General features: G+C 36.2%; 2 protein-coding genes across 3 annotated transcripts; one reads left to right on the top strand and one right to left on the bottom strand.

Moving 5' to 3' along the window:
* The first annotated feature begins 371 nt into the window (after positions 1-371).
* LOC113769534 (ABC transporter C family member 13) lies at positions 372-17033 on the top strand. 2 transcript variants are annotated; one of them, XM_027314005.1, is made up of 36 exons: positions 372-574; positions 1068-1108; positions 1215-1302; positions 1899-2054; positions 2157-2285; positions 3331-3431; positions 4196-4265; positions 5471-5722; positions 6018-6087; positions 6608-6668; positions 7010-7097; positions 7452-7570; positions 8148-8245; positions 8713-8779; positions 9091-9208; positions 9297-9413; positions 9510-9590; positions 9679-9897; positions 10615-10716; positions 10798-10865; positions 11068-11199; positions 11303-11450; positions 11941-12215; positions 12404-12560; positions 13201-13283; positions 13358-13469; positions 13588-13641; positions 14229-14351; positions 14627-14725; positions 14947-15039; positions 15185-15295; positions 15375-15533; positions 15793-15980; positions 16168-16357; positions 16424-16591; positions 16677-17033. In XM_027314005.1, exons 1-36 carry the CDS (start codon positions 536-538, stop codon positions 16755-16757), a joined length of 4257 nt encoding a protein of 1418 aa, XP_027169806.1. In that variant the 5' UTR covers positions 372-535; the 3' UTR covers positions 16758-17033. The 2 variants fall into 2 exon arrangements, with proteins under 2 accessions (XP_027169806.1, XP_027169805.1); XM_027314004.1 differs by having other exon boundaries at positions 13108-13283.
* A 1345-nt stretch (positions 17034-18378) lies between these two features.
* Positions 18379-20882, bottom strand: LOC113767931 (probable N-acetyltransferase HLS1). Its single transcript, XM_027312135.1, has 3 exons — positions 20661-20882; positions 20190-20338; positions 18379-19252 (listed from the first exon to the last, which is right to left on the bottom strand). The coding sequence occupies exons 1-3, from the start codon at positions 20880-20882 to the stop codon at positions 18379-18381; spliced, it is 1245 nt and encodes a 414-aa protein (XP_027167936.1).
* Positions 20883-23585: the final 2703 nt, after the last annotated feature.

Below are 23585 nucleotides of genomic sequence, written 5' to 3'. Positions count from 1 at the left end.
AACAAAGTTAAAGGGGAAAAATAGCGTAAAAGTAAACAAAGGAAAACAAAAGGCAAATTTAAAGGGCACAAAAGCAAAAGAGAAAGGGCAGAATAAAAAAGACAAAGAAGATTCTGTAGAATAAGAGGGCGAAAGCCTTGTAGTCTTTTCAGTGCCACTCAGATTCCACGTGTAGGGCATAAAAACAAACATGCATGCGGATCTTTGACATATTCTCTTAATCTGGATTCTCTCTGTCATCCCACATATGCTACCAGTACCAGAGTATCTTTCGCTTTTGCCCATAAAACCGATGGAAAAGTCTCAACAAAACACATCCCAGATTGCAATATTACACCTAGAACCCAAAAAGCTAATCATTAAACCCCACACTCCTCTGTCACAATTTTAATCAGGCGATACTTATGAACATAAGATAGTGGGCTAGTTGTTCCTCTGCCGCCTTACCTTGTCATGTTAACACGAGTCCATTCCTCAACCATTAGAATTTTAGCCCCGAAAGAAATTTGCTGTTCAAGAGTGAAGCCTTGCTCTGATGGACTTGTTGAAGCACATTTGCCCCGACTCACCATATGTATGCAAATTCTTTCCTCTTTTTTAATATTGAGAAAGGATCATGATTGCTGAAGATATCATGCTAAGAATTCCAAGAATTCTGTTTCTATGGGACAATCTTATTCTCTTTTACTCTGTGTTTCTAGAATTCTTGATCAATTTTAACTAGCACGGAGTATTTGATTTATTGTATATGAGAATAATCTGTTTGACACCGGAATGCTTAATTCGTCAGACGTACAAAGATGATTATGACATCTTCTTTACTTTGTGTTACCTTCTGCCATTTCAATGAAGAAACGATACAGTAGCAAAGTTTGACTTCTGAAGGAAATGTCAAGGCATTGAAGGAAGGGTTATCTCTTATTTGGCATCAAAAAATGTGGATGCAAATATTTGCTCTTTGCCGTGGCGTCCAGGACATAAAACATTGGTTATTAATTCCGAATTTTTGTTGGCTGGTTTCCAGCTGATGCTAATTGGATGTCTCTGGCTTTGTTATTCTTGGTCAGGTATGGGATGGCAAAGGTGTCTCGGAGTGTTTTAGTGACATATATCCTTCACTTGTCCTGGCTTCTATTTTGCTTAGCACATACATAAAAAATCGCTATGCTGGTTTTGAATTTTTTTTCTCATCTTGTTTCCTTAAGAGCAGTTACAGTGCTGGTTTTCGGAGCAAATGTGGCAACTTTGGTTGTGATTGCGGTGGTTGGAGTTACAAAGAGAAGGGTCAAGGAAAATATAAAGGTAGGTTCCAATTCACTGCCCTAGACTGCAGAGCTTGCTTAATTTCTGACTTCTTAGAGACAGGTGAAAGAAACAATCTTGCAGAATTGGCATGAAGTTCTTAACTGCAGGTGTTATAAGGAATGAAGACATAAGCCACTAAGTCACAGCAGTTGCAATTCTAACTGCCTTAATTGTGTGTATTTATTAAGCGCATAAGTTCATTTGCTTGGAATATATATGGGCCATATAGATACTAATTGCTCACATTGCCCTTGTACCTAGAAAATGCCAATGTCAGAACTTTTATGGCACCTCGCAAATACTTAATCTGTAGTTTTAGTAAAAGTTTTCTTGCAGTGCAACACTGGTTTCCATATAATTTCTTTGCGCTTCAGAGTCTTGTTAAACTATCCTGTGTTTGCCTTCCATTTTCTGCAAATCCCAGCAGATTTCTGTACCCTCTGGAGATTGACTAGTATTGCCTGGCTACACTGCCCACTATATTAACATTTCAGTTAGTAGTGTTACAAGAAATGGCAATGCTTTTGATAAATAGTCTCTTGTAGCCTTGTTATAGTGCACTGATTTTTTTTAAAAAAATTTAATCTGAACAGATAAATCTTCCATTCAAGGTTTTGTTGTACGTTTTACCTGTTATTGGAGCATGTACAGCATTCTTCGACATGGTTTTGCTTCTGAGAAGTCTCCGACAGGGTCATGCTGTTGTGTTTCACAGATGGCTCTTTAGTTGTTCCCAGATTGCAGTCTGGGTAAGCTTATAGATGTTTCTGAGTTGGTTAATAGAAGCCTGTGATAGTAGCCATTTGTATCATGGGATTACACCATTCTCTCATTTGTGCTACAACCTTTAGGTTACAGTTTTACTTTTTTCAACACGTGGCTACTGGTTCGTCTTCTGCAACCAAGTCTTGAGTCTTTGGTGGATTGTTAAACCATTTCTCTTGATTCCTCATCTGCAAACAGTTTTCTCTTCACAAGGGGTATGATTTCTTAATTAATTTTGATCATGTGTGACCAACGTCTAATTTTCTATATTGGATTCTCTAGAAACAACCTGTATGCACCTGTTCTAGTTGTTTGATGTTTGAGATGATAGCACTTCAAAGGTAATTGCACCTGCATGCAGTTTTTTTCTGTAAAAGATCTTATGTGTTTTTGAATTCATTGCCTGTAGACATGTTATAAGTTATATCTTCAATATTCATTTTCTTGTCAATCATCATTCTTGGAGTTGCTTTTGTCTCTTGATTATCTGCATATCTGAAATATCCAACTCTGGGTTATTTTTCCTGTACAAAAGCATACCTCTGCTAAGCATGAAGTGTATTATGAGCAATTTCTTTGATAACTTGAAACATCTTTCTACAAGTCTATCTATACACACTGTTTGACAATGTTAATTCACATTAACATTCAAATACACAAATGTATGATAGATGTACAGCATTATGGAGGAATATAGGTAGTCAAAATTAGTTTTTTTTTAAGCTGCAATCTGCAAATGAAGATTATTTTAGTTTATTTTTTATATCTATGTTTGTCTAATTGTTCAGAGTTAAAAGTAGTCTTATGTAAGCCCAAATAGTCTTCTCAATGGCATTTGATGTGCTAGGTACATATTTGGGTACGTTCTTATGGAGAACATTTGAAGTATAATAATTCCAACTGTGAGAAAATTGAATGGGTTGCTTGTGTGGCTAAAGAGATGTGTCAATGCTTTACAAGTTCACTAGAAGACAAAGCTTAGCTGATGAGAATCCTGATTTTCCATTTCCTTCTAATTTTTGAAATAAATTCAAATTTTCTTGGACCTGAGGTAGTCATTTACCATCTTCTTGTATGTGCGATTAAAGTATCTTCTTGTTGGATCCACTATGTTACCATGAACAAATATGTACAATTAACGTTGTTTACTATTGTTGCAATACTGTAGTGTACCAAGACAAATGCTTTATATGTTGCTTATGACTCATGTTTATCATAAAGTACTTATTTATGAAATTTGGTCTCACTTGATGGTGACAGGCTTTCAGATGTCTTAGGGAGAGCTCTCTTGCTTTACTGGATATCATGTTTGGGATCTTGATTAACATCATGAGGATAAAATGGGCATCTTACAGAGGCAGGTAATTTCACTTGCGTATATGTTGTGAATTTTCTAGCCATCTGGATAAGTCTTTCAGAAAGTATATGTTCCTTCTCCAGTTGGAACTGATTATTGTTTTTTGTCTCTTTATGATCTTATCTGTCATAACTGTATTGAGTAATGAGCTGGAAGTTTAGATGAATGAAAAGGTACATGTTAACTGTGCCTTCAGGAGTCGAGGACTTTGGCATGTTATGCTTTAGGTTGACTTCAATTCACTGTTAAATGACTCATTCGATTCAGCAACATGGAATAAAACCTGAAAGAGTAGGACACACTGCCTATATAATTATGATGGCTTGGAGGGTTTGGCAAAAGTACCCTGCTTGATATTCTCTATTTATGGAATAAAAATGAGCGCTGAGCCCTGCCTGATTCTCAATATTTTGTGTTTTAGTATGTCTAAGCTCTAGTTTTGGAGAATAAGGAAGCATAATATTTTATGTGAACACTGACTTCTGAAACTCAGAGTCCAAGAGAAAGTAGTAGCAACGGAAACCTTTGTAGGTTTCCAGAAATGTTACATCTTCCCAAACAAGATAAGCATTTAATTCCATTTATGTCTCATCTTCATCTTATTCCATTCATCCTACTTTGTTTGCACAGAATGATTAATATCTGTTGCATTATGTTATCAAGAAACTTTCAGTATCCAGAGTTGCTACTTTCTGATTTAGTGTGTCTTCAGATAGTATTTATCATGTCATTTGTGTTTTCCTTATATCAAGTGTTTGCTTCGTGAAGGAGTAATTCCATGGAAGAACCACTTCTTCCTTGCAAGATTGATGTCAAAGAAGGTCACCCGAAATTCCCAGTATGTACTATTTTTACCTTTCATATTCTTTAAAATGTTAATGTGACGATCTCCTCCCTATTTAGTCACGCAAATAAAAGACAACTTGATATCATTTTCATCCATTGGACCTCAGAGTACTTGTCGTTACTCTTTAACTTGTCTCTTTGAATTTGTGTTTCCGAGGACAAACTCTCTGAGTTTGAAAGAATGTAATTACTGCAATCTAGAATCCATCCTTTAGCAGAGCTTGTTATATTGGGCTGCTTCTGGTAATTGGATAATGCTAATTATTGCTCTCAATTGTGCACCAGTATGCTTGGAAGGAAAACTATGATTTTTAGGCAAAGTTTAGATTGCTCGCTAGACGTATGACATCTGTAGAAGCTTTTAATCAAGTTATTGGTGTCTTGTACTGTATGCTTGGAAGGAAAACTTAACTATGATTTGTAGGCAAAGTTTAGATTGCTTGCTAGATGGATGACATCTGTAGAAGCTTTTAATCAAGTTAATTGTGTCATAGACAGAATGTTCTGTGTGACATTGTGATGGTTTTATCTCTTAGAACTTCTGATAAGCTTTGTAAGTTACTTGCATTGTTTTTTCCTCGTAAAGTTCGTTTGAGTTTGACCAAATCTTTTCCATGATTTCGCTAGTAATATGTGAGTCTAATCGTTCCTATTATTTAGCGGAAGCATCAAACAGAATGAGAAATTAATTTAGGCAATGCATGCAGATTATAGCATAGTATCAATTCATATTTGATTTAGGCATCCCCAAAAGGATTTAAATGGTGGAACAAGATCTTATCCACCAAAACTGTGTGGAATCTCATCAATTGATAGTATTAGTTGATCATACAATACAACCTATCTCATGTCCTCAAATTCAGATAGCACTGTCTTCTACTATATCTAAAAGCATTCAAACCAAGCTTTTCTTACATTTAACAGTTGATCATTTTGTTCTGATTCATATTCTCTAAATTAATCTCTCTCTTTCTCTTTGATCTTTAAGATGTCATAAGGTCTAATTCTTGTAAATTTGTCATCCTTCTATGCCCAGATTGGCAGGATTCTGTGAGTAACTATTGTCTATGTACGGCTATAAAATTATTTGTTCCCAACACAATTATCCCTTTGCTACTCTTTTCTAGTTCATTTCATCAGCCCCTTTTAATTGTCACGATGTTGTAGACTGATCTAAAAATTACATTGTTCTTGTAGGGACTTATGTGCAACTTTTGGCACCTTATAACTTTCAAAACCATTGACACTTTAATGGCATGTGGTGTAGAGAGACAGCTTGACTCAAATGATTTGCTCAGTTTGCCAGAAGATTTGAATCCTTCTTCTTGCCATCACATATTACAGCAATGCTGGGAAGCTCAACAAAGAAAAAATTCTTCTCACCTTTCTTTACTCAAAGCAATTTGTTGTGCATATGGGTGGCCATACTTTCATCTAGGTTTTCTAAAGGTACTTCTTTTAGTGATATACTAAGAGCATTGGTAAGAAAACAGGATGTTTCATTCTTATTTTTGTAATTTGTATATGAATGCTATTGTTACACTGAATAAGCAGATGAGGAATTAATTTCTAAGGAATTCAACTGGTTCAATATAGTATTTCTTTGTACTGTAGGATTTGGGGGTTTATTCAATTATCTCACAATGTTTGTTTATCGAATATGGAGTAAATTGGATTAAATAAAAGGCTCATTTATGGGTTCATCAACTTCAAAGTACCATCACAAAGTATTATACCTTTGCAGGTGATTAATGATTGTCTAGGTTTTGTGGGACCAGTGCTTCTCAATAAGTTGATTCGGTTTCTTCAGCAAGGTTTGCACTTCAATTGGTTCATTATCATGCTATGAACATGGTATTCCAGAAGACAGAAATGAACATGAATTATTGTATTGATTTTATTTCTGATTCGTCAGTATGTTGAACAAACACCCTTGTAACTGTTAATCTACATAGAAGCCATTTGGCAAGATAAGTCTAATTGATTTGCATTCCAATCCCTCATGAAGTAAAAATTAAAGGTGTCGGAGATTAAATTGGAAGATTGATTGGTTACATAAGAAAGGCATTGAGGGTTGCTTATGTCTTAAGCTTCAAGCAAGTTATGCCATATAGGGATGAAACCAATGAGGACTATTTGAAGTGAATTACATGTGGAGTCCTGGATTGGATGGAGCAATAATTTGGTACATAAGTATGAGAGCAAAATTTCAATTTTCATATAGAGTCTGTGATAGGAATTTGTCCAAATTTTGCTTAGTTACATGCTTACCTATACAGGAGACTTGTCCTGCCATAATTATGCATTCACGGAGAGGAAATTTTTGGTTTACAGGTTCTGACCACTATGATGGCTACATTTTTGCTATATCCTTGGGCCTAGCCTCTATTTTGAAGTAATTCTCACTCTCTAAATTTGGTAATGTTTGTTAAGTCATTTTTATTTTCTTCTTGAGCTACATATATTTATTATATCCGTTATTTGGGTAGGTATTTAAATTGGAAAAATATGTGTAAATGCTTCATGATTCAAATTAACATCCCTCCTGATTGAAGTTTGCCTTTACTCTTCTTCTTCTACTTCTTCTTCTTTATTTTTTTATTTTTTGTTTTGTTTTTTTAATAAATGCATACGTTAACCAAATCTGCTGGAGCTTTGTGGTGCTCTTCATCCAATCTGTTCCACTGACAACTAACTACCCGTGGATGATATTTATGATTATCTTGTGTGGTGCAGATCCTTCCTTGATACACAATATACTTTTCATCTTTCCAAACTTAAGCTGAAGCTGCGCTCTAGCATTATGACTATTATTTACCATAAGGTAATATCTTAGTTTATCTTAGTAATCAACTTGTACTAGCTAGGTAGTCTGTATGTTGATTATTCTCTCTTATCTGTCTGGATATGATGTTTATTAATTAGCACAAGCTCTGTCCATTGACACATATTCTTGATTCATTAACTTTACTAAGAAAAGAAATGGTGTCTCAACTTATGTCTAATGAAGATACAGGAGACCTCTCCCTGAACCAAAAAAAAAAAGGCTTTTTGTTTGTAAGATATTTCCACCCATATAATTTACGTGTTTCTTGCTTCATTTAACATTTTTTCTCCAAAGTTAATATATATATATATTTATAGAATGTTAATATTGACATCTCTTGCAACTTTCCAGTGTCTTCATGTTAGACTTGCAGAGAGGTCAAAATTTTCTGAAGGGGAGATTCAAACATTCATGTCTGTTGATGCTGATAGAACTGTCAACCTTTGCAACAGTTTCCATGATATATGGAGGTCCTATTTCTATGCTTTTGTCTATATCGGGTGATATGTTTCAGTTATATACTCGTGTTACCATAAACATTGTACAGCTGTTGCTTGTTTACACTTTTGGTGAAGTTGTATCATTTGTCAAACGTTTCTTCAAGGAAACTGGAAAAGTTTTGCCCATATTAAAACTTTCATAGAACCCTTTTTTTTAATGGTCTTTTTGAACAGATTCAATCAGTTCTGATCAAATGAGAAAATTCTAAAGAATTTTTTGTTACTAAGTGCGGCATAAATGTTTTTATTTTCTTTTAATAATAGACATCGGCAGATAACAAGCAGTATATTAAACCGTTTTAAACATTCTGACAAGCAATCTGTTAGATGCTCAACTTAGTACGTTCTGAACTCTTCATTTCATTTAAACATTCAGATATTCAAGTCCTTCATAAGTTTTTAAATATTATTAGAATTGAGTCGGTTGAGCATTAATGTCTTTCGTTAATTAGAGGGATTAACAACAGTTAATAGCTTTTTTATGTTTATAAGCACCATTGCTTTCTTCTTAATCTTTAAATGGTTTGACTGTCATGTGATTTGTCAGCTTGCCGCTGCAAATTGGAATAGCTCTATATCTACTCTACGTACAAGTCAAGTTTGCATTTCTTTCTGGAATAGCAATAACCATTCTGCTAATACCGGGTGAGAATATTTTGGACTGGTATCTGATTAAAATTTTTTTTGGTTGGGTAAATTTGCTATGATGTGGGCATATTTTGTGTCCAATTCGATACTTTTCTGTACTCACACATATTTGTACATATTGAGAATTTTGTTACTTCTTCAGTGAAATTGCTTGACAGAGTAAGCAGCATGCTTTGGAGTATGTTATACAACTAAGAAATTACACTAAGAGAATAATGCTGAAGAATATGTAATACTAATGTCTGTTAATAAATCAATGTAGTTGAACGCTTAAAAATAGTTGACCTTGTTGATAGGTGTAATAGTTGAGTAAAATAATATTCTAAGAATCCAAGAGAATTTCTTTTATCTCCATGTTTGAAAAGCATATATTCAGCAGGATTTTGTAGTGTATGACAAGTCCACCAAGAAGTCATTCTGAATTCTGCAGACGATAAAACTTGGTTATATTGACTTATATGCAGTCAATAAATGGATTGCTCAACTAATTGCAAAGGCTACAAGAAGCATGATGGAACAGAAGGATGAAAGGTATGTGTACAATTTTTTATTCTTCTAATTCATTGCGATTTGTTTAAAAGTTTGTAAAAGTGAAATTGGTTTTCTTGTTTCCCACCAAGTGTTGCACCCTGACCCTCTCTTTGATGTTTGATGTGGATGCAGACATATGCCAAGGTTTAACTATATTGGTTTTTGTTTGGGGGGGGGGGGGTGATATAAGAAGATATTTGTTTTCCTCATTGCTTTCCAGAATTTCTGCTTGTCTAAGTCATTAACAACATCTTTGAAGTGCACTCTTATATATATATATATATATGCATATATATATATTTGTTTTGCAGAATTAGGAGGACGGCTGAACTCTTCACATACATTCGGACTTTGAAAATGTACAGCTGGGAGCTTATATTTGCTAGCTGGTTGATGAAGACAAGAGCATTGGAAGTGAAATACTTATCAGTAAGGAACCTGAATATTCTAATTGTACAGTAATTTGGAACTTGGGCTTTCTTCTTTGCACCTCAAAGCCTGTTGTCTTTTTTGCTAGACCAGGAAATACTTGGACGCGTGGTGTGTATTTTTTTGGGCAACTACACCAACCCTTTTCTCTTTGTTCACCTTTGGACTTTATACTTTGATGGGACATCAGCTTGATGCGGCAACGGTAGTATCCCTGTTTGCTAAATTCATGGTGTATACGGGGTGAACTTATATCTTGTTAGCAATTTGATCGTTCTCATATTTCAGCATTACTTTTCAGGTTTTCACTTGCCTTGCATTATTTAACAATTTAATCTCCCCACTAAACTCATTTCCTTGGGTCATTAATGGGCTAATTGATGTGAGTACTGCCTTCTGTCTTGACTGCAATTGTCATCTTTGTATTTTGTAGACCTTCAGATTAGTCACTTTCTCATGTTATAATCCAGGCTTTTATATCTTCTCGGAGGTTGAGCAAATATTTGTCCAGTTCTGAGTGTGAACTGGGGATGGAGAAGAAAGGATATCCTTCTCCTGAAAACATGGCTGTCATCATTTGTGATGCATGTTCAACATGGTCAAGCAGTGATGAAAAAGATTTGAGTTTGATTTTGGACAATGTTACTCTTCAAATACCAAAAGGTTACCTGGTTGCTGTTATTGGAGAGGTCAGATTTGTTGCCACAAATAAATTTACTTTCTATTTCTTACTCTCCACTTCGGCTTTACTCATAATCTTCCTTTTAGAGAGTAATATCATGAAGCATTGCTTCATGTAGATGAGCTGTTCAGCATCTATTCATGTTTTCTTATGAATTGCACACACCTTGGTAGATCCTTGGAAAAATATGGCAAGGGTTGGAATCAGTGTAATTTGAAACAAGCCATAGTGCAGGTTGGCATTGCTGTTGCCACCATCGTTCAAAGTCGCGGTCGCGGTCATGGCCCGGACCATTCCACATCAGTCTCGGCATGTCGGTCGCGGTCTCGACGTGACGCGAATTTTTGAAATATTTAATATTCTAAAAATTGTAAAAAATATGATAAACAAAAATAATTAAAAAATTAGTAAAAATAATAAAAATTCGAGTTGACTCGGGATGACTCGGAGTGATTCGGTGTGACTCAGCCGTTTCAACCCTTCACGGTGACGTCTTGACGAGTCAAGCATCTCGGAATCGTATCTTTCCGGTATCGTATTGGGAGGGCCCGAGACGGTGACGACTCGGCCGAGTCTTGGAACCATGGTTGGAATACGTCAACAAACTTTTTTGCTTCAATTTTACATCTAAAATGAAACACATGATACAGTGATTATACTTTCCTTTTATGTTCCAATGTCGATAGTATTTAATATTCTCAAAGAGAATATGTGCTTGTTGCAGGTTGGATCAGGTAAATCATCCGTGCTAAATTTGATTTTAGGAGAAATGAGACTTGTTATTGGATCAATACATCTGAATGGATCCACAACTTATGTACCGCAGGTTGACAAAGTTGTCCCTCTATTGGCATGTTGTAACTACAATGATTAAGAAAACTTCTTATCCTATCTTCTTTTGCAACAGATACCTTGGATTCTCTCTGGAACCATCCGTGATAATATTTTGTTTGGGAGGAATTACAACTCAACAAGGTAACCTCGTAACTTTCGATGGAAAAAGCTGAATTCTTTTTCAGTTTCTTTTTGGTAACATTGTGTTTACCGCATGTTTAACTTAGTCTTCTGCTTTATAGAAGTCTGACTGCCTGTGCTCCTGTGTGACTAAATTGTATTTTAATTTCTTTCATGGAGGGCTTCTTATATTATTTAACTTTTGCATCATTTCTTGGATCAGGTACTCAGATGTATTACACGCTTGTACACTTGATGTTGATATCTCCTTGATGATTGGAGGTGATATGGCGTGTATCGGAGAGAAAGGAATTAACCTGTCAGGTGGCCAGAGAGCACGTCTTGCACTTGCCAGGTAGACAAGTATCTTGAATCTGTTGTAATCAGCATGTCCTATGGAAATATTTGAAGCAATCATGGTACTGGGTCTGATCTCTGGTACTCCTTTTGACCAACAGGGCTCTCTATTGTGCCTCTGATATATACATGCTTGATGATGTTCTGAGTGCAGTAGATGCTCATGTTGCCTGCTCAATTTTGCATAATGCCATTCTTGGCCCTCTTATGAACCAGCAGACACGTATTCTATGCACACATAACATTCAGGTTTTATTACCCTCTCTTTCTCACATCTATCTATCTCTGTCTATTTTCTATCTATCTAAGTTGGTGTATGTGTTTTTTCCTATTATTGTAACAAACCAATGGGTCTGCCCAGAAATTTTCTCTGTTCTAGCTACAACATTATAGGACGAGTAATTGTAGCATCCACAGGGAAGAGGGTCGCCAGTGCCAGGCCCTTCAGAAAAATATAAAGTGCGTAAATTTTGGTAGGATTTTTTTGTTATGCGTGTGCTATTCTAGAAGGAAATCATGATCCCTTTATTGGTTGTGCTCGTAAACTGTTTAAAGTGTATTCAATTTTTCTGAAAATTCTGCTGATCATCATGATGAGGTAAAAGTTGTATTGATGAATTAAGTGAATTTCCTTAAAATATTCTCTGTCTTGGCATCTCTATTTGCATGTATCATCAATTAGAAGCACTTAAGCTCTTAAGGGTGAATAATATTTGGCATCTTCTATTTTGAATTACAGGCAATATATGCTGCTGATATGGTGGTTGAAATGGACAAGGGAAGAGTGAAGTGGGTGGGAACTCCATCTGACTTAAAGGTTTCTTCCTATTTGGCATTTCCCTCTATAGAGAACTGTAGTATTTCCTCCGAAGTTCAAGTAGAGGAAAGGTCATCTATCTCTGTAGAAGCCGAAGGAGGAGTAGAGGTGGACAATTCCTACAATTTGGAAGGAGGTCAAGGGACTACTGATGCTGAGACGAGGAAAGAAGGGAGAGTTGAACTTCTTGTATACAAGTGCGTGACTATTTCCATGATTGTACACTGCAATGAAGAAATTGAGTACTGCAAGTTGATGAGTTCAATGGTTTATTTCTCCTGTCTTTTACTGAAGTTATGCAGAATTTTCCGTTGGGTCTTATTACAATATTACCTTTTTTTTTGTCTGTGAGCAACTTGACAATCTATTAATTCTGTCTTCACAGAAATTATGCAGAATTTGCTGGTTGGTTCATTACGATATTAACATGCTTGTCAGCCCTTTTGATGCAATTTTCTCGTAATGGAAATGACTTGTGGCTATCATATTGGGTTGATACAACTGGAAGCAGTCAGAAAGACTACTCGACAACATTTTATCTGGTGATTTTTTAATTCCTTAGTATCATTATTAGTCTAGCAGAAGTGACTTCAACCAGAGCGTTATAACCTACATAAGAACTATCTCTATATTCCACTTATGAGAATAGTAGTGCAACTGTTTTCATTTGAAGAATTTCAAAAGGAATAACTTTTTCATCTGATCATAAAGAATTTGCCCTTCTTCTCTGGAACATGAGCTTTGCTTTCAAAGCAAAGTTCATTCTTGGGAAGGCTCAGATCAGTGGTTAGAAAAATTAATAACCAAGTTGTACTTGGACACTGTGTGATAGTATGAATCTGTTCTCACCTACTTCATCATTATAGAAGAAAGCATCCTTCAGCCAATGCCAATTCTAATACAGAGAAATAAGAGTGCTAATACATAAAGTGACAAACACGGAAATAGGAAGAGTTTGGATTTAAGCCTTTCCCTTTTCCATGGTTTTGGTATGCTAAACCTTTGTGGTAATGTTTCACAGAAGTTTAAAGTGAAACTATGTTGAATCTGAGATTTGACCATACTTGAACACTTTTACTGGTATTGCAGGGTATGCTCTGCATGTTCTGTTTGGTGAATTCTACACTAACTTTGGTGAGGGCATTTTCATTTGCATTTGGTGGCATACATGCTGCCATCCAGGTCCATGATCGCTTGTTGAATAAGCTTATCAATGCAAGTATTAGCTTCTTTGATCAGACACCTAGTGGGAGAATACTTAACAGGTAGCATGACTTAATCAATTAAAATAACACATTCCAGACTGCTATTGTTTGACAAAACTAATTTGTTTGCACAGATTTTCTTCGGATCTTTATACTATTGATGATTCTCTCCCATTTATTTTCAACATTCTCCTGGCCAATTTTGTTGGCCTGTTGGGAATTGCTATAATCTTGTCATATGTGCAGGTACAGAAATAGTTTCTTATAGATCCTTTTTACTTTATTTTGTTACTGTTACATGGATTTGATTTACTTAAAATGTTAAGTGGGAATATTTGTTTTACTAGGCTCAGTTCATTTTCAGGTCATTTTTTTGCTAGTATTGTTGCCTTTCTGGTACATATACAGCAAATTACAGGTAATTGTCCTATCTTCTGTACTATTATTTTGGAGAGCCATAATTCAGCTAACTAGTTATGCTTACAATTTGCTGTGACTGAGAGGAAGATCTGGAAATCAGATTAGCTCAATGTTTACTAGCTGAACTAGAGGAACGTATTCAAGTAGATAGTTTCAAATGCTCATAATTTTCTGCAAAAGTAGTTGGCATAATAATGGAACCATCATAGAGTTACTGTTTAAAAATGCAGTTAACAATTGGAAATTTAAGAAGTAAAAAATTGGTATTTTCCATCACGGGAGCAGGATTAAGTATTTCAGCTCATCTGAAAAAATTTGAATGCTTGCAGCATATATAGTTTCACTTCAAGCACTTTCTCAACTATGCTTGCTAATTTTGTACTTAATGTGATCACATTGAATGTCATCGCAGTCTTAATATGAATGTGATGAACCTTTTAGTAATTTTAACTAAATGATCTACTTTATGAACATCTAAAAATATTATTCATGAGGATGGGGATTGGACTACAATTAAGTGTTACCCAAAAAATATTTCTAATTGAAGATAATTCAATTTTAACGTAATTAAACATAAGTCTGCAGTTCTACTACAGATCAACATCACGTGAGCTGCGAAGGCTGGATAGTGTTTCTCGCTCACCAATTTATGCATCATTCACGGAGACACTGGATGGAGCATCAACTATTAGGGCATTCAGCTCTGAGGTAATGCGTATTAGCAAGTTCCAAATCTCGGTACTAACTGCTGTCAGTGTTGCATGATCTAAGTCCATTGTTCTATTAGATCCTTCACGTAATGTTTAGACCTGATTATCAAATCTCCTGTACTTGGCAAGGCCTCGAAGAATGGGATTGAATGGCTTTTGATGCATTAATTACTCAAGAATTTGCTTTTAGTTTCTAGATTCTATATGAGTACACGTTTTTTTTTTGTTATTCAATGACAGATCTAAAAGTCATTTGTTTGTTTTTGTGGCCAGGACTTTTTCTTCCTCAGATTCATTGAGCATATAACAGTATATCAAAGAACTTCTTACTCTGAGGTGACAGCAAGTCTGTGGCTTTCCCTGCGCCTTCAGGTATATACATGAAATTCTTATTAGACAATTACTTGTACAAGGTCTTATTATATTTTTTTTTTATATAGTTCGGAAAGGAGAATCCAATGCTTGATTGTAATTTATGTTTTGAATATATGCTTGTATTCATCAGAACTTTGCAGCTCAACATTTTAATACTTTTACGACTCTTGCAATCACTCCAACCTGCTAAAGTCAATTTAATCCATGACTTATTTCAGTTGTTGGCAGCTTTTATTGTCTCATTTGTTGCTGTGATGTCTGTTGTTGGATCTCAGAGACTTCTCCCCATCACTTTAGGCACTCCAGGGCTGGTGAGTGTTAGAGCTTTGGCTTGCCTTCTTTTCCTAAAAGTTATGCATCCAATGTTAATTTTTCTGCTTATTCACGAAAATGTCAAGCATGATGTTTGGAGGAAAATCTGCAAACACTAATTTACAATGTCTCTCTTGACATCAGGTTGGCTTGGCTCTCTCATATGCAGCTCCGATCGTATCTTTACTTGGAAGCTTTTTGACAAGTTTCACGGAAACAGAGAAGGAGATGGTTTCTGTGGAGAGGGTTCTTCAGGTAAATTAGTTTGAAACAGAGGAAGCATACATATACGTATCTCCATACTTGAATTTATCATTCTGTCTTTTCATTTCAGTATATGGACATTCCTCAAGAAGTAGTTAGAGACGAACAATTGTATCTGAATTGGCCATCTCAAGGGGAGATCCAGTTCCAGAATGTGACACTCCGATATATGCCTTCTCTGCCTCCTGCATTACGTGGTGTGTCTTTTATTATTACAGGCGGAACTCAGGTTAGTCCACCTTTGTAGTTTTTCTTTCCCTTCAAGAAAAACTACATTTAATTCAATTTGGTTTACATTTGAAACAATCCTTTGTAGTAATAAAAATTCAAGCTTTTAGTTTTAAACTAACGTTCTATATAAACCTACAAATTTTATATTTTAGGACAACCTCTACGTATTCTTTTATTTTACAATTCGCCACCTCTCCCCCTCCCCTCTCCTAATGCTAAATCTTGGTTCTGCCACTGATTGATATTATATTATTCAGGTTGGAGTCATTGGAAGAACAGGTGCGGGAAAATCAAGCATTTTGAATGCCCTATTTCGCTTAAATCCAATCAGCGGAGGTTGTATTTTAGTGGATGGAATTAACATAGCTGAGATTTCCCTAAGAGACCTTCGTTCTCATTTGGCTGTCGTTCCCCAGAGTCCATTCTTATTTGAAGGATCATTAAGGTACACTAAGTTAATTATCATACGTAGATGTTCCTTCAATACCTTTTTTTTTTTTTTTGGCAAACGAGAGGTTTTGAAACCAAAACTTCTTACTTACAATTCCTCCCATCTTAACACTCAACTCAACCCTCCCCAAAATACTTACATGTTATTCAGCAATACTGTTGCAATTATTATTAATTTTCAGGGACAATCTAGACCCATTGCACATAAGCGATGATAGAATGATTTGGAACATCCTCGAGAAATGTCACGTAAAGCAAGAAGTAGAAGCAGGGGGAGGGCTGGACATGCATGTAAAGGAGTCCGGAATATCATTCTCTGTGGGGCAACGGCAGCTCCTTTGCCTTGCACGTGCACTTCTCAAATCTTCTCAGGTAGAACAATGAGAGTGTGTGTGCTAGAAGGAACTTGTATGCGTACTGATGATACTGAACTTTCAGGTGTTATGTTTGGATGAGTGCACTGCCAATATAGACACTCAAACATCTGCAAAACTACAGAACGCTATAGCTAGTGAGTGCCGAGGATTAACAGTAATTACGATTGCACATCGTATCTCAACAGTTATGAACATGGACAATATCCTGATTTTAGATCAAGGAATCCTGGTATGCTCAGGTTCTTTCTGTAAATCTAATTTTCCTGATAGGAAACTCAGAAATATGAATCTAATCTTTCTTCATCCTTCTTTAGGTTGAGCAAGGGAATCCAAATAGTCTTCTAAATGATGACTTATCCAGATTCTCAAGTTTTGCAAAAGCATCGAAAATGTGACGGCCTGCATTGCCTGTGTTGTATTCAAAACCAGCACTGCTAGAACGAACTATTTAACAGTTAGGGTTTTCTGTTTGTGCACGTTTCTTTGTATCAGTGATATTTGTGGTTCATGACAAAGAGCCGACTTCGGTATGAATAATAACAGTATTGCTGTATGAGACTCAAATGAACGATGTATTATTAGATTCCTAGTCAAATGTAAGCCCGTCCAATTACTTTATGCTGGCTAGAGAGAAATTATCCGTTGACACAGACTAGTTTGATTTTCCCAAATGCTGATTTCCGCCTCTTTATGTTTGTTGTGTTACATCAGTTTTGCATCCAAATGTCCCGTGAAATTGTCAGTTCTGGAGAAGGTTGGTGAATATGAAACCATAGAGAAAATAAGTACTTCCCACATCCCTTCAGTTACCTGTCTTCTCACTTGCGGGTGTATAGGCACCTCCGTCTGATGTTGTTGATGATGTCTTTGAAATGGCCTAAAACTTTTGTCATAGCAAACATGAAAAAGCTGATAATCTTGCAAGTAAATGTCTCGGTAGGCAGAGTTACTTTCCTTTCATTCTCATCTTTCTTTTTGTCTAATTTCTTGTTGTGGCACAAATTAATTTGGACATAAAAATAGTTCTGGGTGTATCTTTATGTGCAAAAGACTGATATTCGTTTCAATTGAATATTGAAATGATCCTTGGATATGGTGCTGAAAGCCACGTTTGGTCATTCTGTGCCATGCATCTCGTGCCCTTTTCCCCTTACTTTATACCGTATGTTTGCCTAGCTATAAATTTGTGAATGTAATTTCTTTTGAGCATGCTTTCCCGCATGGTGCCAAAAGAAAAGCTCATCCGGACTTTCAGAAGGTAGCTAACCAGTTAAGTTATAATACTAATATAACTGCCTTTTATACACAGGGTTACTTAAATCATAGCGTTATTGGAAATGTGGTCCTAATTCTTGGTGAAATGAAACCGAGGTCTCCCAAACCTTATATCCGTCTTAAAGCTCTAAAGCTGCCTGGATTCTTTGGGGGTCATCTGCGTGCTGATTTACTTACAGTTTTATTAGCTCCATTATTGTTGCTGGACGAGTTCTTTAGCCGAAAGGATTGAATTAAGACATCTGTACGAGAATTTGCCCAAACATGCGGAAGCGGTCGACTCTGATTGTGACGTGTTGAGTTCTGAAAAGCATAGAACTTTCATAATGATGAACCCAAATTCATGTTTTGTCTGTGTATAGACAACTTGAGATTGTCTCCACGAAACATTGTCCGCTTCCCCGTTTTGTTTCCCGTTTTCTTGTTTTGGTGTCTTGCGATGGAGAATGAAAGCAGTTGCTCTCACTAGTACAATGGCTTTATGTGTTTTTCACTTTATCAAAATCTGAACTTTGTAGTCTTATTAGCTGTCAAGGGCCCAAGGCTTATTGTTTTTTGTGTTCATAACAATTTCTTAATTTTTCTTTTTTCTTTTTTTTTGGTTTTGTTTATTGTTTGAGCTTATCGGATCCCTCAGAAAGATCAATGAAACTTATCTTAGATAGAAAACAATTCTAGATAATTTCGATTTAAACACTGTACAGTTTGGAAGGGGTCGTTCCAGGCAAAAATGCATCGCCATTAAATGTCTCGTGGATCAACAAATGTAACTGAGGAAGAACAAGCTCGAGATTTAATCCAATCCTGAGGTTCAAAGCTCCCGCTTTCTTGTCCCTCTTCCTTTGCCACTGCGAGTTTCTTTATGCACCAAAGATCATCCCATGAAAACCTTTTCCAGTGCGGAATAGCCTCTTTAACAGGATCATTTTGGTTTACCTCGGCTACCAAGATGCCGCAACCCCTATCATGCTTTGCCATATTATGGGCGAATGAACAAAGTGACCTCATCAGATAAGAGCCATGAGGACCTTCCATGTGAAGGCCATACAAAAAATAGAGTCCAAACTGTCTGAATATATTAGGTATTGAAGGTAACCTCAGCCACGGAAGAAAAGCGTCTACCGCCCTACTAGCCACGCTGCACGCGTATTTTAGGGAGGAAACACCCTTTACCTTCAGCTTGAACACTTCTTTGGTGTTCCATATGCTGAGTATGGCAAAGCTAGGTGGAAAAGTGTCAGATTTAGGGTCCCAATTGGAGAGGTATCCTTTTGGCAAGGCCACGAAGGTGCCAAGACTAAGTTTGTTATTCAGTATCATATCTACATCCTCAGGAAAGAATTCTGAACTTGCAAAAATCCGTCTATACACTAATGTTGCTAGCTCTGGAGAGACTCGAATCAGTGCTATGCTCGAGCTTAGTGACTTGTCATGAGCATGAATAGGTTGAACGAGAACTGTAGGGCTCCTGAATTTGATGTAGTTAAACTTTATGGTAAACAAATTTAGGGAAGGCTGATTGCTGCATTCGGTGGCCATGTATGCGTAATCCGCACCATTCTTTCTACACCATTCTTCTAGTTGTTGAACTAGTTTTGTACCAATACCGAGCCGCCTGCATAAGAAGAATTATTTTATTTGAACAGTAGATGGTCTGACAAAGAATTCTCCACTAATAAAAAAAATTACAAGGTTTGCAATAAAGAAGTGTGGATAATTATTCTAGTCTCCCCACTTGTACTATTTCGTTTTGGAAAGTCATCGATGATGTGATTTCATTATGTAAAGCAGGTGACATTTTCTAAAATTATCACTAATGGGGTTGATCCATAGCTGCTTTTGGGGGAGATGTTGTACGGAATATGTTCCAAAAAAAGTTTTGTCAGAATAAAATAATGCGAAGCACATTCAGGAGTCCAATGGACGACTTCTCGAGAATGGAATCAGGAGAATTATGGTAAGTTGCAAGAATGATTTGGTGCAGTAGTGCAGAGACATTTTGTATCAGATGATGATTTAGATGGGACTAGACAACTAAACAGTGGGCTTTATTATTCTTGCCACGCAGTATTATCATTCAAGGGAGATAATTATTATGATGATGATATTTCTTTAGTGTGGAATCTAATTGTCACTTGGAAGAAATTAATCAGTTGGGAGCTTCGTGGCCCATGCACCAAGAAACTAGTAAAGAGGTTTCGTTATCCTTTTCTTTTCTGCATACAATTCATGCACATATATAGGGACACGGGATGATCGATCGGCCATAATAATATATATGGAGAGAAAAGTTTTAGAACAGTGAATGTTAATTAAAATATCCCATCATTTCATAGGCGAATGTTCACAATGTAGAATGGTAACATATATATGCGAGTTCTGTGTAGAGCATTAATCGAGAAGTTATGATAATTAACCTGTGTGATTTTTGCAGCATGAAATACGTACAAGTGAGTAGTATTATCCCTAGCTTCTTTACTTGAGAAAAAGATGTCTTTCAAAAAGAGAGAGAGAGAGAGAGAGAGAGAAGAAGAAGAAGAAGAAAGAAATACCTGTGTGCAGTGGAAACCCTTAATCCAAGAATACAAGCCAGTTTGACATAGGCAGGAAACCGGCCGGAGGGTTTCTTTCCTTTAGTAACAGATTTTAAGCAACCCCTAATAACACCAACAATCCGTCTTTCAAATCCATATTCAGCTACCTGTTGTGTTGTCACAGCATGAAAATATTGACAATAGCCAAGTTAATTACACAAAATCCAGATATATATATATCACGCCATGCATGAAGAAGCCATGCACCACTATATTATCATCATCTATGTCCACTTGTTAATCATTTCATTAATGGTCAGCGTGGAATAGTAATAAAGTTTGAAATCAAAAGGATGCAATTCCGTCAATGAGTAAAAGCATGCATGCGTAATTACTAATAACAAGTACTCCACTATATAATGAGTAAAATCCAGATATATCTGGTGGACTCACTCAAGAGAGTTAGGAAATTGATGAGTTGAGCGTTACCAGCATGATGTGGGAGGTGAAGTTGCGGATGCGAGCAGTAGGATCGCCCATGAGGTCTGTGACAACCGACGGCTTCCCGGGTTTTCCGACCTCGTACTGCCTCTCCAACTCCTCCACCGCCGCCTTATCTCTTTCTCCATCGTAGACTCTCACCACCACCAGTACTGGCTTTTCTCCTGGTGTTGGATTTGGAAAACTCTCAGCTGCTATTTTAGTTGACATTTGTATAATTAGGAGCTGAAAGGGTAGAAGTAAATCAATGCAAACAAGCTTATGGATTGTGGCTTATTTATATATAACCATCTGGATAGATAGCAAGAAGGCAGCTTTGGAAGTTCGACCGTAGGTCTTTAATTAGTCCTAAACATGACATGGGAATGTGGAGTGTCTATCCACAAGTCTATATATTTTCGCATGTGCTTTTTGGGGAATGGTGAGTGTTTTTATCTAGGCAGTGTGTATCCAATAATTGGTCCAATTTTGATCTCGGCACTGGGGTCTAACTATATATATATATATATGTGGAAGTGTGTGGCCATTTATTTGTAAACATATTCTTCTCCCTACTTGATTAACTTTTGGCTTTTGTAAATGTGAAGTTGTTAAAGTTCTTCCTTTTCACTACACGGATTGTGCAGCTTGACATATTTCATTTTATGTTGGGCGCACTACTCATCCACCAACTAGTATTTGAATCACTGGCTCTTGGCAAATGTGCTTTAATTTTATCATTCACATCACTAAGATTTGGTTAGAAATGTTTTTTTTTTTTTTTGGGCAAATTCCACTTTATCCCTCGTGATTTAATATTTTTTTACATAATCCCCCTATGGTTTCAAAAACTATACATAACCTCCTCATGGCTTGAATTAAAGTATCAAAGTGACGGAAATGATTACTCGTAACGGAGTCAGTTAAAATTTCAAAAATGCCCTTTTATAAAGTTAAAAATTATTTATTAACCAAGGGGGTTATATGTATGCTTTAAAAATCATAAGGAGGTTATATGGTAAAACATAAAAATCATACAGGATTAGTGTGTCATGTATTTATAAGGATAATTTCGATATTTTTAAAAGTTCCGTCACGAATGACTATTTCCGTCACTTTGACACTTTAATCCAAATCATGATAAGGTTATGTATAGTTTTTGAAATCATAAGGGAATTATGTAAAAAAAAAAAAATACTAAACCACAGGAGGAGGGTAAAATGTAATTTGCTCCTTTTTTTTTCATGAATTATCTAGTTATGTGTACATATACCCGGCCCATATGGTACCTTATAAGCTGAAGTCCTCGTTGTCGCCTTGAGCATTATCAGATTGATCATGGCAAATTAAAAAATGCAGCTTAATTATTACAGCATTTCTGGATCTTTTACAATAATCCCTTTTAATGCACTTCTTAGTTTTTTCATTTCTCTGGAGCAGCGGATTGAGAGAAATCAGATACTCGTGTATAATTTTAAGAAACATTATTGAGAATGAGTATGCTTTTTCTTTACCCTCCCTCTGAAAAAATCACAAATTTCTGTTTCCCTTTTCTGCTGCTGCCTGTGATATTTCATAATTAAGCCTTTTTATACAAAATTAAAATTAATATATATATATACAAATAAAAAAAAAAAAAGAAACCCCAAGAACTTGTTTTTATCATTGCATCACTTTGGTAGGGTCAATTATTGGGTTCGAGTTGAGTCTGTAGAATAATGGCCAAGAAAGGGTTTATTGGTGGACATGTGGATGGCTCTCGGGAGCATTCCCTGATGATCGCATTATCTTATATTATTTAAAAAACATGAGAAACGCTTAAAATTCTTCCAATCATCAAGCGAAACGCGTACCTTAAAAAGAATGGTGAGGCGCACAAAGGGGACAGATGTTGGATGGCTGAGATTATATAGAGAATTCTTGCGCTGTTAGTTGCAAAGTAGTAAGAATTCCTCTGTCGAATAAAATTGTTTTGGTCCTCGAACGGCTTTATCTTCCTAAGCCAAAGCCAGGGGCGACGCAAGCACAACGAATTCTCCACTCACAACAAAGACTGAAGCCACCAATTTTAGGAAGTTTCCTGTGGATAACGTACTACTATTAACTGTTCATACGCACGATTCTCTTTGTTCTTTCCCTTTCCTGTTTGTGTAATCAACATACTAATACTGCATGCATATTTTTTGATGCAAGAATGCATGCAGGAAACAATCAATTTATGGTTCTCAAGTCAATCAATCTTTCTTGATACAAGCATTTGTAGGTTGGTGGATAAAACATTTGTAGGTTGCTTCATGGAAATACACCTTTCTATTTCATGACATGAAGAATGTATTGGCAATAACTTTTCCAGCATCATTTGTATGTCTATATTTACGAATGCTTTATGGGAGATATGGAAATTGATTGACCACAATAAATTGACAGAATATTTCAACTTGTAAATTCCCCACTCATAAATCATAAAGTTAAATCTTGAAAAAGTATGATAGGGAAGTATGAAGGGATACGTTTCGCAGCCAGATGAAAAGGGAGGAAGAGGATCTACAGCACAAATTTCTACCATCTAACAATCTACTCTCTACAGTATATTCTTTCTTTGTTCAACGTCATTTTCTACAGTACCTAGTGAGCTAGGAGCCCTTTTAAAGGTTCCCTCTGATTAATTTTGTTCTCTCATCATGAACTGCTGCAAATAATGCCGCCCAGAATTCTCTCGTGGAATCGTGGCAAACAAGGTTGACAAAGTGGAAGAAGATGATGAAACTTAAGCTTGATATGAATGATCTCTAAAGAGGCGATCGAGATTTTATTCGGCCATACACAGTTGAGTTTAAATTGTTCCATCCAACAAACTGGTTGGTTTATGTCATTTTCTGTATTATCATAGGTGTTTTCCATGATCATATTATGGCAAGCAGACGTGACACAGTA

The sequence above is a fragment of the Coffea eugenioides genome, chromosome 4, assembly GCF_003713205.1.
Source record: "Coffea eugenioides isolate CCC68of chromosome 4, Ceug_1.0, whole genome shotgun sequence".
NCBI classification, from domain to species: domain Eukaryota; kingdom Viridiplantae; phylum Streptophyta; class Magnoliopsida; order Gentianales; family Rubiaceae; genus Coffea; species Coffea eugenioides.
This window is presented reverse-complemented; position numbering and strand designations above follow the sequence as displayed.